Source organism: Musa acuminata, chromosome BXJ2-3 (genome assembly GCF_036884655.1).
Source record: "Musa acuminata AAA Group cultivar baxijiao chromosome BXJ2-3, Cavendish_Baxijiao_AAA, whole genome shotgun sequence".
NCBI lineage: Eukaryota > Viridiplantae > Streptophyta > Magnoliopsida > Zingiberales > Musaceae > Musa > Musa acuminata.
The window spans coordinates 35,019,325-35,035,179 of record NC_088340.1 but is presented as its reverse complement, the minus strand read 5'-3'; the positions used below and the strand labels follow the sequence as shown (position 1 = coordinate 35,035,179).

General features: G+C 36.6%; 2 protein-coding genes and 1 non-coding gene across 4 annotated transcripts; 1 reads left to right on the top strand and 2 right to left on the bottom strand.

Annotated features, from left to right (window-relative positions):
* Nucleotides 1-36: 36 nt before the first annotated feature.
* LOC135607900 (uncharacterized) lies at nucleotides 37-9,741 on the bottom strand. 2 transcript variants are annotated; one of them, XM_065100103.1, is made up of 8 exons: nucleotides 9,140-9,280; nucleotides 6,848-7,095; nucleotides 5,845-5,944; nucleotides 4,012-4,077; nucleotides 2,730-2,844; nucleotides 2,376-2,458; nucleotides 2,037-2,098; nucleotides 37-455 (listed from the first exon to the last, which is right to left on the bottom strand). In XM_065100103.1, exons 2-8 carry the CDS (start codon nucleotides 7,060-7,062, stop codon nucleotides 344-346), a joined length of 753 nt encoding a protein of 250 aa, XP_064956175.1. In that variant the 5' UTR covers nucleotides 7,063-7,095; nucleotides 9,140-9,280; the 3' UTR covers nucleotides 37-343. The 2 variants fall into 2 exon arrangements, with proteins under 2 accessions (XP_064956175.1, XP_064956176.1); XM_065100104.1 differs by lacking the exon at nucleotides 6,848-7,095 and having other exon boundaries at nucleotides 9,140-9,741.
* Nucleotides 9,742-11,626: 1,885 nt separating this feature from the next.
* On the top strand, nucleotides 11,627-11,754 carry LOC135608607 (small nucleolar RNA snoR86). The gene has a single exon (XR_010485585.1). It is a non-coding gene; the product is annotated as a small nucleolar RNA snoR86 (small nucleolar RNA).
* Nucleotides 11,755-13,212: 1,458 nt separating this feature from the next.
* Nucleotides 13,213-15,781, bottom strand: LOC135607894 (shewanella-like protein phosphatase 2). The gene has a single exon (XM_065100088.1). The coding sequence runs from the start codon at nucleotides 14,808-14,810 to the stop codon at nucleotides 13,644-13,646; it is 1,167 nt and encodes a 388-aa protein (XP_064956160.1). The 5' UTR covers nucleotides 14,811-15,781; the 3' UTR covers nucleotides 13,213-13,643.
* Between the last annotated feature and the right edge of the window lie 74 nt (nucleotides 15,782-15,855).

The following is a 15,855-nucleotide window of genomic DNA, read 5'->3' as shown; positions in this document are numbered from 1 at the left end:
CACCCAACTGGTGTGGTTAGAATCTAACACTGCATGAGAGTTAATATAGAACATTTATTACAATTGGATGTCCACTGGACAACCAACAGAAGGTTATACAAAGATGCAACAAAGCTGTAAGCTACCATTTACATAATCCTAGATACTGCACAGGATTTACTTAGAGAACATTTATTAAGATCATTTGCTTAAAGAACAAAAGAACAGGTCACCGGGAAACACTAACAAAGCACCTACTCTAATATTTTACTACAAAGACTTTGAGCGTAAACCAGATAAGGGTGGTGTCTTTTTATCTTCTGGCTTCCAACATCGATATGCAGGTTGAAAGAAGATCCACATTTCACGACTGCATAGGCACAGTCGTCCTGGGGAGAATGGAGTCAGCTAATTCTTCGTTCATCTTGACGGGAAGTGGTGGCATCTGCTTCATTATTTCAGGCATATCGTTCAAACTGCAATACAAGTTTTCTGAGGTTTAAAATTTTTGAATGAAGCATAGGATGGTATTCCTTGTGCTCAAACACAAGAATGAAGTAGTCGATAAGTTCTTTCTGAAAACTAAAAGACTTATGGCAAAAGAAATTATGGAAAGTCCAAAAAGAAATAACGAATGCATCAGATGATGTCATTATATGAAAAGCTGGAGAAACTTTCTTAAAGAAAATTCTTTTTAGAGTATAATGGAGATAATAATGATGAATGTAACTTTAAAAAAACAGTTAACAAATGAGGCAGCAAATACGTAAAAACTAGTTAGTATAAACAGACTGCTATAGATGAACAAATAACTCTCTTGCAATGTAAGACAATCATGTATGACAATCTTTCACACTCAAAACATGTAAGATAAAAAAAATGTTCCTCTATGGTTGCAATGTAGGCAGAGCTGAGGAAGATCACAAACTTTGTGCATATGAAAAGACTCCCACCTTGATGCTAGTTAACTTGGAAGGCCAATAGAGGTGCTCTCATATCATTCATTATGGTCCAAATGGCTTATATTGTAAACAACTATATATAATGGGCCTTATTATGTAGTCAAAAACTCAACCAAAATTGACAATAGTAGAACACACCGAAAAATAATTGCTAAAATTGACCAAACCAATTCTTTCATCTTCAAACATTAATCTGTGAAACCTATCCAACAATCAATTCTTAAGACTCAAATGCAGATCTTAAAAATGTGAAGAAGTGTGCTAGATCTGTTGAAAAAGAAGAAGAAAAAACCATCCAACACTCAGTACTAACATTTAATAGAAACCTTTTAGGCTTCATTTATCATTAACCACAGACCTCACAGACAAATTGCTGTTTTCGTTTCTACATCAACCCCTATTTTTCATTTATTTATCTCTTGCATGCAATTAAACACTGCATGTCTGCTGCAGCAAATGTGCCAAACTGCAGATTCGTTATGTTTGCACCATCCCTTAATCTTTATCCTATGCCACCAGGATAAGGTGCATGTAGGACAAACTGATGCAACTAGGTTTTGCTCTGATCTAGAAAATCAAGAATGATTAGACAATTGTACTATGATACTTAGAGCTAGCTGTAGGTTTAGGTACCACATGTAGGATGACAAATTTAATAGGGAATAAATGAATGAATTACAATTATGTGAGTCTGCTAGAACTACCTTTGGATTCAGAATAGCACATATCATGTTTGATATTAATGAGAATATATAATTGACAGCATATATGATGATAGTATCATGTAAGAAAAAGAGAAAAAATTGCAATATATGACAGCCACATTATACACAGAGAAAGAAGCTATTAGCAATTTAGCATCATATATAAGCTCACACAAGAGGGCGAGCCTTGGAACAATGGTTCCTTAGCAATCTGGGAGACTAGGCGTCGAGTCACGAAACGAGCCACTTTAAATATTTACAAGGTTATGTACATTGACTCTCCTCAAACCCCGCATTGACAGGAGTCTCATGCACTGCCCTTTTTAGATAAGCTCACACATAATGGGGATGATTAAAAAAGAAGAAATAAGATAAAAACACTTAAACTTACTCTGCCAAGATAGTAAGTATGTTGTCCCGTGTTTGGCAAAGTAGACTAATGTTGTCTTGTACCTGCAAGGGAATAAGACAACTCAATTTTAATATCTGTCATTGTCATGTCATCTGAATGATAAATCGTAATTTCATAGCACCTATTTGGATTTACATCCATGAACGTGTCGAGAAAATAATCCATTCTGTTAACTCAATATATTCAGAAAAAGCTTATAATTTATACTAGAAAAGGTGATGAATTGCAACTCAATTTTAACATCAATTAATTCATGAGTTAAGTGCTGCAAGCTTCAATAAAATGCAAGAGAAATATGAATATGCTCCTTGTAAGTACCTTTAAGCTAGCAAGATTAGCAGAAATTTTAGTGAAGGCATCTGCGTTACTCTCAAGGAGCTGCCCAGTTCGACCACCAATTACTACAATAACAGAAGAAACAAACATTATCACCTAGCCTGTATGAGATCACAATATGAACAAAGGCCATGTTAATATATCTAGGAAACCCAACAAAATATTATTTGGAACCATAGCACGAGGTTCGAGTGTAAATTAGCCACAGAAGAGAGAAAAATGTTAGTTTCAGTGCAATACGAAAGCTAACAAAAGAGTTTAGCAGTTGAGAGAAAAGCCTGTAGCATCGCAATTAATGCAAATCCAATAACATATAGCAAAGGAAAGAAATTGAACCTTTATATGTAATGCCATCATCATCCATAGGAAGCATGGGCAGTGGGTATAAAGGAGCATTAGGAAGTGATCCTAGATGGGTCGATGGTTTTGCTAAAGCATCTGTGACCCTCTCCTGTGAACAAGAAAGCTCTTGTAAATATTTGATTGAATGAATTAGCTAATATGGTTTCCAGAGGTTGTAAAGAACCATGATAACTTATTTATTCCTGTCAAATACTCTCAGACAGATTGACATCTTGTCAAATTGCTTCACAGATGTATTGCATCTCTTCAACTTTAATAAAAAAAAAGATAAAATTTGTCAAACATAGACATATAAAAAGCTGAAACTTTGTCCTAAAAAGAAATTGCCGATATTTATATTTCATGTAATTGCTGTTCAATTTACCCAAGGATATATTAGAATATCATCTTTTATTTTATCCAGATATTCAACTAATGCACAGTGACAAAAAATTGAAATTCTTCTGCATGTGATGGATCAAGTAATTCTGTCTTGACACAGATCAGAAAATACTCATGGGCATTATTTAACTAGGTCAGTGTGTTACCGTTTTAGAAAGTTGATCTTTTCAAGTGAATTATTAAGGAACCATTGGGCAGCAAGAACTTATGCCAGAGAAGGTTGGCACTTCATCCTCGGTGTTCTTCTTTTCTAAGTAAATAATTTGATAGCTGAAATTTTGGTAAAAAAAGAGGCAATTGTTTCCATTGTACTTAGATCAATTTATTGGTATACAAGCAAGTAAAACAGGTGGATGTTAGATGTAAGTGAACAAGTATGGTGTTTACTGTTTAGTATAACTAAAATGCACACCTGGTTGCCAACAAAAAACACAAACATTATTGCAGAAGTTACAAAGGCATGGGTGGGTTGAAATGTGTGGTAAGATTTAGCTTCTAAATTAATATGTATTCATACTTGTATGTCCTGTAGGAATGAATGCAACCAAAAGTGTAAAAATACAAATATAGGTGATTAGTATGGTGATGTTAGATGTGAGTGAACAAGTAAAACAGGTCGATGTTAGATGTGAGTGAACAAGTATGGTAATTAGTATAACTAAAATGCTCACATGGTTGCCAACAAAAAACACAAACATTATTGCAGAAGTTACAAAGTCACGGGTGGGTTGAAATGCGTAGTAAGATTTAGCTTCTAAATTCAATATGTATTCGAACTTGTATGTCCTGTAGGAATGAATGCAACCAAAAGTGTAAAAACACAAATATACAGTTATTAAGAAATGGAAAATCAGAATTATCAGCAAATATGCACCTTTTTATCTTTGCTTTTCTTTGACAAGTTATGATCTTCTTTTCTTCTCTTGCCACTCTCCTTTTTCTGTGGCACAAAAAAAAACTTGTTTAGTTTTATTCAAAATAATATTTCTATACAAGTAGAGCATTTAATAAACAAATAAGCAAATATGTGTTCCATTTTGTGAATCTTGATTTGCTTTCATAGAAAAAATAATGCATCTCAAGTTTTAGAAGCCAACAATGATTAAGAATTTGTTAACTTAACCAAAGCTTGAATCCTCCAAAACTGCAAAACTGGTTCTGGACTTTTTCAAGAACAGTGAAAACCATAGGAAAACAACCTAGGGCTAATCTTACTCATCATAAGATTTGCTGTTTAAAAGTTTTTGGAGACTATGCAGCTTAATATAAAAAAGAAAACACAACATCACAACGTACAAAATGACACACATGAGATAGAAACATAGATCCGCAGATATTCAATAAATAAAAAATTGAAATATATACACAGGTTTCAGATGACCTTCATACTTCACCTCAAGTAATGAGCATAAACATTTCCTAAATTCCTACCATGAACCTATTTATCATATGCCATCTTCAAACATAGAATTATTTGAGACCTTAATTAAATGGAAGAGCAATCTTGCAACCATGAAGCAAGACCTATATTAAGGTGATTCTCGAAAAAAATTAAGACACATCCTTAGTCCATTTATGTGGTCAAAAAAATCTCAATCTATGACCCACCGGCCAGCATGTGGAAACTGGTAAACATACCTATATAGCCATACACCATATTTGTAGGTTTCCCTTTCCAAAGCTTTCAAATATTAAAGTAAGTGATATAGGAATAATTCTATGTAACATCTGTACTAATCTTGCTTTTCTCATATATTTAAGCAATTAAATGACTTATCATAGACTATCTAGTGGCAATATCTTAATTTCCTAAAAATCAATATTCTAGTGTATAATCCACTTCCTTTAACGTCAAAAATATATTTGTTTCCATCTTTCAAGAACAATAAAGACGTAAACCTCAACTATTTGGGGTCGGCTACATAGATCTTTTATCACCATGAAGATCTGTAAAATGTCATATGTTTAGTTTACTTACTTTAATATTTATTTATAGTTTCTATTGAAATCTTCTCAAGTCTTCCTCTATATCTTCTCATACATGTGTTTCCATCTTAAACTTGTTTATTTTTCTTCTACTTCAGCTTCTGTGTATTTTATCTCTTTGTTGCATATATTATGTCTACGTTTTCCAGTAAGCATCAAACTGTTGGAATGTTCAAACCATGTTTCTTGTCACTCAAAGCAATCACAAGCAGTCTAAAGAATAAATGAGTATACAAAAGATTTTAGCATGATTTTTGTGCATTCTCCAATAATATCGTCTTCCATCAAATGTGCAGTATCCTTACCTGAACTTGCTAATTGGTTTCCTACTGAGCACATAATCAGAATAAATTGATAACTAATGGACGAATTACTCTATGTAACATCAACATCATGTCTGATAATCCAGATTCATTACATGCATGTCCATTTTATCTGCTTACTTTATTTCACCCAGGAATTTTTACAAGCAAATGAAATATAAATCAAATTATAAAGTGTCAGTTAGATGATTCAGAGGCAAATGTTTAACTTCACAATTTAGCAGTGCCTTTGATGTAACACCAATAGGGCATATCATTAAAAATGAAGAAACGTAAACCATATTGACATGATGGATGAACTGCCACTGTAAACATATCCAGTGTGAGGACAACTTGGTTAAAAGGAATGAATGCCCAGATATGAGTCATCAAGTATCAACCACCAACAATTAACTTACAGTCATCCATCTGCATCTCAGGGCCACATCACGGACTGTCTTATTCGGCAACGACATGGCAATTTTTGCATAACGAATTATACTTGATTCAGATGCATGTCTGTAAGCATATCCAATAAAAAATTCATGAGCTTCTTGCTTTATTCTGATAAGATAATCTGAAAATAAATAATATATAATAACGATAAGTGGATACACCTTGAACATATATAGACCATATTGCAACTCAAACAACAACAGGATTTTTAATAAACTTAATGAATTAACTTTAAATTTTGTGCAACAAGCAGATATCAGATATCATCTTCTTTAATTTACAAACTCTAGTACTGGAAAGCATTAGTGGGCTTGTATGTATAAGCATGCATTGGCTGATTTGATTCAACTGATTTCAGTCTCATTATGTGTTTATTTCAACTGGATTTTCAATTTCATACGGGCAAAATTTGAAACAAAATAAATTGAAGTGACAGTCAAACTTGAGGTTAATTGTTAGCAATAGCATACTGCAGATTATTATAGTGTAACAATTGATACAGGACAAAAACAACACATGATATCATCAATACTATATTTCTAAGGACCATGGCTTTGACCATGCTAGTAATGTGAAGACATAAAGCTTATTTTCAAAATTTCTACATGTGATATGGCGCTATTAGAAAAGTTCTGTCTTTCCTTAAACTTCTATTTCCATCTGCTTCACATTATTTAAGGTCTTCTAGGACTTAAGTAGGCATCCAAGTCAGAGAGGACTAATGGATGATGGAAAGAAAGAAATATCACTATTCTAAAAGTCCTTGAGTGGAATACTCTTTAATAGCTTTGATCAGATCTATATGTCTCTTCTACACCCTTCTGCACTTCCGCTGCAAAGGAGTGAAGAAGAACATTGCTGTATCCTGCTGCACCTTCACAACCAATAAGGAGAAGATTAAAAAACAAAAAGTTTCTTCCTTCAATGCAACTTGCTGCATCCTAAATGAGGAAGGAAACACTCAACCTTGCTGCACTGTACAGAATAAGAAGCAGCAGCAACTTATTCCTGCGGCACTCTGGAAGAGAAGGAAGAAAAAGCAGCCGCCTCTCCTTGTTGCACTCTAAATGATGTCCCTTGGGCTTCGGGTTCTCAATGCTGAAGCCAGCACCTGTCAGTAGGCAGATGCCATTCTGATTGGAGAAGGAAAGTGATGGTGGTAGGAATTTGGAGATCTCCATCTTTGTGGAGGTTAGTGGGGACAGGAACCTGGGCTGTACAATGGCAAGAACCACAAGCCTTAGACCCACCCAAATCCTATTCTTAAAGTTAGCAGACAAGTTAATAAAAAGACGGAGAGGTGAATTACGGAATTAAGAAGTCGTTTTATCATCTAATCTCAAGCATATGGGACTAAGGAAAAGAGTTAGTTTTATGATGCAAATTTTATTGGAGGTGAGTAACAAGATGTCAATGTGTGCTTTTGTGTACCTGATTCAAATAAATTATAAAAAAAATTGATAGATTATGGTGAATAAAAAAGGAAGAAACAGAACGTTGTTGTGTGCAGATGTAAAAAGGGAGCCAAACTCTACACTTGACAACCCGAAATTCCTCAGATAAACTTCTCCTATCATTTTGTTGCACATTCATAACCCTAATTCCCACTTCAATAAAAAAATTGGATCCTATGCCTGCCAAAACTTAAAAACAACTTTAGATCTAATATGAATTGAGATAAGGGTAAACCATTCTAGAAATTAGCAAAATATTTCCAACAAGGAGATAGGAGAGTAGCTTTAGTATGTTTGATTTTACTCCATAGTATCAACCAATGGCAACACGGTTCCAATAAAGCAATTTACTCAAAGGTACAGTGGAATGTGATGCTGGGCATGACTTTCTGAAGTCAAAATCTTCCAATGTGCTCTCATGCAAGGCAACAGTCCAGATAATCCTTCCAATATCTCAAGTGCTCTTCTAATTTATCATAGTGATAATGACGTAATTAATGCTACAAGACAAATGGCAACTGCAACGCCTTGAGCCACACTTCACATTTCGAGCTCTTCAAGGTAACAGAGGAATCAATCTCCATGCTAATTTTGAAAATCAATGTTCCCGAACAAAATACCAAGAACACTTCACATCAAGCAGATAGGTCCTCTAGCTCATTGTCATTGTTTTTGTGTCAACTGCATTGCCTAATTATAGTAACACATGAATCTGATAAAACGCCTTACTTCCTGATAGTTTGGCACATGTTGATGATTCCAAATGCAAGTCTTGCAGCTGAGTTGCACATTCATTGGCTTGCATTTTGTATGATCATATGAAAAAGTAAATGGTGGTTTATTTACTGCAAACTAAGAAAAATCATAAGTCTCCTTAAAGATTAGACTTTTGATCCTACATAAATATGACCCAGCTCAACTAGAACTTAAGATGATCTTTGCTCAACTGAACCAAGCCTAGACGTTTTTCATGTTCAGCTTGCAGACACACCTAAGTACCTAACCACAACCTAATTTTAGTCTTAAAATGGACAAAGCCACATCAATATAGTACAAAAGCAACCAGTTCTGCAGTTTACATCTTCTTACAAGATCAATATGATAACAAGTGCAATGTGCCAAACACAAGAACGCCACAAGAACATGAATGTGAGTCTACAAATCCATGCAAGATCTAAGAACAGTTTACGTAAGTGAATGAAATGAATGCAAAACCTACCGACATGAAGAAGTCCAATGAGAGTGCTAGTTAAGGCATATTTGTTTGGACAGTAAATGACTAGATTATGAAAACAAACCACAAGCTTTTAACAGAAAATTGCAAGTTGGATCACATATGTGTTAGAATTCACTTCTGTAGAGAGCAAACATATGGTTGATTTTCCTGATAAACTATGATGAATATGGAAAAGTTGAAAGAAGCTGTGCACAAACGGAGATTATTTTATCACAGAGGTCCTAAACATTGTACTAAAAGTTTCTTTAAAAAGCCAACATTGTACTACTAATCAAATTGATATGCCTCCGGTAAGGTAAACCCTAATCAATCCAATATCTCTAGCATCTTAACACCTTCTTCGCCTCGAAGGCCATGCTTGGCTGAATGATAAAGAAATCCCACTCCAACGGAAGAAATTTAGAATAGACAATATCAAAATCTCTACCGCAAGTCATAAGATTGAATTAAACGGTTCAAAATCCCACTCCAAGGGGAGAAATTAGCATCTGAAGCTGAATTTTTTAGTCTTTATTCCTTAATTTCCGAAAGTAAAGAAACCTTCAAAATAAGAACCAAGATACTAACTTGTCGAGTTCTTCTTCCAAGATGGCCTGCTCTTCCGGCGACCAATCCACCGACAGCCCGGGATTATGCTTCAGCCCCTGCGCCGGCCCTGCAACCCCCGCGGCAGCCGCTGTGCCGTTGCTAGGTTTCCCCGGGCCAGAGAAACCGCTGCCGCCACCTCCATCGGCGTCCGCCCCCATAACAAGGGGAGCTCCCGAACCCTTCTCTCTCTCTCTCTCTCTCTCTCTCTCTCTCTGGTCCCCCGTATCTTCTTAGAAACCAGGGCTGGTTTCCGCCAATTCGACCATAAAGGAAAAAAGGAGCAAGCGAGACCACCAACGAGTTCTACCTTAAACCAGGTGAGAGGAGACGAAAGGGAGCCGATAAAAGAGAGGCTTTGGAACTCGAGAGGAAGATGATTGAAGGGGAAAATTGAGATTTTGGCGGCGAAGTCTACCTCAAATTGGTCGAGAGGAAGCGAAACCGTATGGAGAAGAGGAACCTTTGGGGGTTTGATAGTACTATTGAGGGGGCCAAAAGAAGATTGGAATCCTCACTTCCTTCCTCCTTATTTAACCCTTCTTCCTCTTCCCCCTCCTTTTGTTATTGTTCTATGGGAACTGTCCAAAAATGGAAAGTTGGGGCTCCCTTTGTTCTTCCCCTTTTTCTCCTGCAGCCATTTGCGACTTTGGGAGCCATTCAATGCTTGAAACAAAAAAACAAAAAAACAAAAACAGATTGTTTGACAACAAAAAATTAAGCTTGAGCAGTTGATTCATCTGCAAGAATGGGCTCAAAAATCTTTTTCTTCTGGTTTGGAAATAAAAAACAAAAATAGCAACTTGTCAAAATTAATGATTCATGACATATGATTGAATTAACATTCTTCTTTCTCCAACAAAGGTTATCATGCCTCATGAACACTTTTAAGGATTGGATGTTCCTTGACCATGATATTATTATCATTCTGATGCTTGAGTCATACTTTACTTACATAATAGTGAGAAGAATATTTCTCTTCTCATTTGATAAATTACTCTCCTGATTGATATATGAGACAGACTTGAGATCATTGTGAAGCACAAGTAGACAAAGTGGTCAGCAATGGAATTGGTGTGGAATGTCTCTTGACTATACAACAACATGGAAGAACAGTATGTCCTTATGGCTCTCTCCAGTCCACAGAGAAACCAGTTGGTAGAACAAAGCAGCTGAAAGCAGAAAAAGAATTGACAGAGATTGGGGGAATATATTGTTTGAGTAGCAGTCAAATGATTGGTGGCTGGTCCACTATTTTTGTTTGCCATTGCTGCTAATGCCCTATGGACCTTCTCTCTCTCTCTCTCTCTCTTTCTCTCTCTCTCTCTCTCTATTAATCCTGAGCAAAACATGGACATGTGGAGACACTTATAAATCAGATTTGATTTTAGGTTTACATTTATAATTTTTTGATGCAGTAAGTTATATCAATTTTAGGAGGGATGAGTTGAGTTGATTAAATCTTGATACACTATATTGGATCAAATTAAGATCCTATTGATACACTATATTGGATCAAATTAAGATCAATAAACATCTTATAGAAATACATATAATGTAATTTTATGATAATAAAAAGTCCTATTTGTATGAAATTTTTTGAATCCAATTTTTTATATAGTTATATTAGTGGGAATTAAACAAGATGAGACATACAAATCCTTATGTTGGATTTTCAAAAAATATACTCTGAATTATCTTCTTTTTTTTAATTAAAGTTAATTTATAATAATATGGTATGATCGATACACAACTCATACTCGTTCTACAACCAATCAATAAATATCCTATTTCATATAATTATGAATATTTAGATAGATAAATATTTTTATATTATCCTCGGTATGTATTGAGAGATAAGTTGGTCGAAAGATGAGTAAAGATTCAAAAAACTTATGTCTCGTTACCCTTTCAAGATAAGAATAATAAAAATAATAGCTCGAGTTGATGAGACTATACACATATAAATATCAAAATAAGTGAGATAATTATTTTAAAAATAATATTATAATTGCCTCATAAAATTATAGAAAAAGAACAAAAGATCGGGTCTGCAACGAAATGTTTTGCGATTTATCGGTATATGTGCAGTCAAATCGGTATAAATGAATTAACTCCCGATACATATAACGGGGACCGTTTTATTCCATTCTCCAAAGGGTATTTCGGTCCATTCAACACGAGCGCCCAAATTGCCACACTAGGGTTAGGGTTTCCTTCCTCCTGACATCTCTATATATTTGTTGCCTCCGCCTGCTTCTCGACACCCTTCAAAGAGTTTCTGTTTCTGCGATGTTTTGTGTAGATCTGTCTTTCGATTTTGATGAGATTGCGGAGCGGAGAAGGGTTGTTTGATTGTTTTTAAGGGTTTTTTTCTTTGCTTTTCTTTGGATCTTGCCCTGTTTTTCCTTTTGAGTTCGGTCGAGATTTGGGAAGATGAATCGGAAAGGTTAAGGAAGCCAATTTGCAGAGCGGAAGCGCCGGATTGAGATGGCGATTTCTGCATTGAAGGTTGGCGACAACGAACTTATCGCAGTTCTCCGTGCCTCTCAAATTTTTCTCTGTTTTGATGATGGCCTCGAACAAGCTGCTACATTTCCTTCATTTCATCATCTCGTACGACCATCGGCTTCGTTCGTGGATTTCTCTTTGAACTTGTGAACGGTTCTTCGACTTGTGATTTTTTTTTTCTGTTTTCTTGGTCCTTTTGATTTTGCCATGACCTTAATTGGATTCTTGGATGCCACAAGGGTCCTTCCTTTGGCTTGACTTGAATCAAAGTTGGTGGCTTTCGTTGTTCGATTGAGTTCAAGAAACAAACACTATCCTTAGCATAAATCTCAAATCAGCATGAGAAATCTTTGTTCTTCAGGAAAAACTCGATTTTCTACTGGTAGCTGTCTCAAAGAAACCGAGAAAAATAAGAAGATAAAGATTTGTTTTATCCATTTGTTAAAATTACCTAATTCTTTTCATTGTCCAAAGCACAGAAAAAAATCGAAGAATAGTTTTTGATGCTTTATCAGAAAAAATAATCTATCAGAAAATTTGATTTTTACTTCAAAGCGGATTAATTTGGGGTTTTTTTATGATCTTGTAACGTTTTTGTTTTCTCAAATGATCGATTTATTTTTTTGATATGTCTTTCACCTTAGCGACGGTCTGCAGATCTTTCATTCATTATTTTCTTTCATCTGTTTACGGATTATTTTGATTTTTGGATCGGTCAGTAGATCAAATAGATTCAACCTAAAGATCTTCAATGAGTTGTCTCTTTTCATTTTACTTTTCATAATTAAATATTCAATGATATATAATATATAACTTCATTACATTAATCATCACATGCAGCAGATAATAATTTAATTAATATTATAATATCATTAAATATAAGTATTATCAGATTCATTTGGTGATTAAAAATGTCATTCTATAGGTATCTTAAGAAAAATACATGTAAAGTAATCTAAATATTCAATAATATAATATCATACAATTTGAATTGGTCCATCTAAAACCTCATGCCAAATTTATTATCCAAACTGCAACCTCCAGCAATTAAAATAATTTTAGTTTCTGAAAATGTAAGATCAATTACAAATATATATGATTGATCTCCCAAGAAGAACCCTTTTTTATGACTATACTCATAAGCAAACATGTATATATTCCAATATTTATAAACAAACAGGTAGAAATTATTGTAACCTCATTATTTATATATATATATAATTTGTTTGGGCTCAAATAAAAGTAAATTTTGATGAGTATATTATTATTATTATTATTTTATAATTTTAATTATAAACAAAATTAATAAATCATTTTGTTAAGCTTAAAATAATAGTCTATCGAACTAACAGAGCAAACTAAAATAATCTTATTTTTTAGAAAATATATTCTCTATAGGAATATATATATATATATATATATATATATAATATAAATTCAAATAAGACTAAAACATGCAAACGAGAAAAAAGTACGTGAGCAATAGTTGGCACTGACAAAAACTACATGATAGGTAGGTTTGAATCTGCACCAGACAAATCACAGAATAAAACATCCAATTCCATTTCCAACACAGCAAACATTCACTACACAATGGAAAATGAACAAAATAAGTATGCTTTAAACTATTATCATCATCATCATCATATCAAATAGGCAAGTGAATAACAATCATTGCAATTAGCGGTGCTTTAACACATCTAATTCAATTTCCAATATCAAATCTCAGGCTGCACTTTTCATCCAAATTCCATTCTCCATCATCTGCTGAAATCCTACTGCAGAAAGAACGAATGATGTGCAAATCTAACCTTCATAGCCAAATATAGCAAGGTCTTTGCCACATCAATATTAAACTCCTACATCAATCTTCCAATGAGCTCGATGAATAGATAGATAGATAGATAGATACATATCCATTGCAGTCCTTTTACCATCCTGTCTTACCAAAAGACTGGACTTTTCCAAGCAAATTCTAACCTTTGGTCTCCACTTCCTTCAATCTAATCTCCGGGACCAAAATGGCAAGCCCTTCCTTCACCTGCTCCTTAACCACTTGCTTCCAACGATCGTCCGACAGTGGATTCGATGTCAAGATCCTCGGATGGTCGCCGGCGTTGATCTCCAACACCTCCGGCAGCCCGTTTGTGCACCCCTTCGACAACCCCACGTCGATCCGGATCGCCTTGTCCTCGCACACCCCGTTGATTCCCTCGTCCTGTATGGTGTGCCCCATCACCATCCTCCTTGCGCCCGGGATCATCGAGAGCACCTCCTCGAGTTGCCCGCAGTCGCAATTTGGTCCGTCCGAGAACCTCCGCAGCCACACCACTGAGTCCCGCCCTCTCAGGTAGGACGGCGATCGCCTCCCGCTGAGCCCCATTATCCAGTCTTTGACTTCTTGGTTGATCCTTTCCAGCCCGTGATCGATGTGCTGCTGGAGAAGCCCGCCATGGACGAACAGCGAGTCACCGACCAGCAGGACGGTCTGGTTGCCGGCGAGGAATCGTGACGCGATCGGGCCGTTCGGCCGTAAGGCGGCGATGCGGGCGCGGAACCCTTCCCAGAACTCCTCCTTGACCCCGGGGAAGGATTTGGGGACGCCCCTGAAGGGGTCCCCCGGGGGGTCGAGGCCGCTGCAGAGGCGCTTCATGGCGAGGCCGGAACGGTACCAGAAAGCCCAGCCCCTGAACTCCTCGAGGCCGGCACGGGTGACGTAGCGGAAGTCGCCGTCGGCGTTCATGACCTCGTGGTTGCCGTGGAGGGTGAGGAGGGAGCCGCCGGCGGCGGCAGCGTCAAGCTTGAGGCGGTGGAGGAGGTAGAGAAGACGGAGTTCGTCGCCGCCGCGGTCGAGGACGTCGCCGACCTGGACGGCGACGGCGGCGCCGCCAGTCCAGCGGGCGGACGAGGGGTCAGCGAGGCCGGCGAGCGAGAGAGCCTGGAGGGCCTTGGGGAGGTCGCCGTGGAAGTCACCGATCGCCACGAGACGGGCAGGGGCGGGAATGCGTGTGGCGGCGGGGGCGGGGCTAGGGGTAGGGTTGGGGGGGAAGAAGAGGCCGGAGACGGAGAAGTCGACGAAGGCGTCGACGAAGGAGGAGAGAACGGGAGGGAGATCGCCGCAACCCGCATCCGATGCGCCCATCTCTCCGACCGCCTCCTCCTCTCTTCTCGGTGGTGGCTTTTGGGGAAGAGAGAAGACGACGACTTCGGGGGTTACGTCTTTGACCCGACGATGAAAAGGGTCGGCGACTCCAAATTTCCAATTATTTTCTTCCTTTCCTTTCCAGTTTTCATCAGACGATTAATTCCTCCCAATTTTTAATCCCAAATACTTAATTTTCCTATTCAATCAATCGTCCACGTTTGCACGTCAATAACAATCCAACGGATGTGAGAGGTCAAAAAAGACTGACACACTTCTGATGCCGTACGATTTAAGCAAAATCAATTTAAATATGAGAAATACCTACTTTATTATCAATATTGCTTAATGAAACACAAATTTGATCGCGATTAATGATCTAAATATCTACTTAATTGTATCTTATGTAGAAGTATATTGGATAGGCTCGAATTTTTTAGAATAGAATACAAGTAATTGCTTAAGATGAATCAACCATAACTCTTAGCAATCATTCTCCAATTCATGAACTTGGGGATGTTTAGTTTGCAAGCAATAAATGAATGTTATTTGTAACAATCACAAGTACAACTATTTTATCTCTTTACATATGTAATTGTAGCTGTAAGTTTCAATTAAGATAAAGATGAACATGTTCAGTAATCAAAGAGAATATTAAATTGCTGAAATCTTCCTGTTGTGTGGTGTCTGCAGAAATTAGTTCTGTGTATATGCGAATTGTGGGAGCTATTTATAGAGTTGAATGGGGTGGTGGGTATGATGAATAAGCTATTTATAGACTTGTCTTTTAACATAATATACATTTTATATGATTACATTGATTCATCCATCCACCTGTACACAATCAAAGCAAAAATGCATCTTAAGTGCACATGGAGTGGTCCTACTGATTTACTAAAATGTGTGTAATTAGTTCTATATCTTCACTAAGATATATACATTAAAGAAAAGACAGCAGTTAACATTTTAGTTGGCTGAAGTTGATATTAGGGATCAGGAAAAAAGGTTTTTAGTCTCTTTCTCCTTGGTAACAATTGAGGTTTTA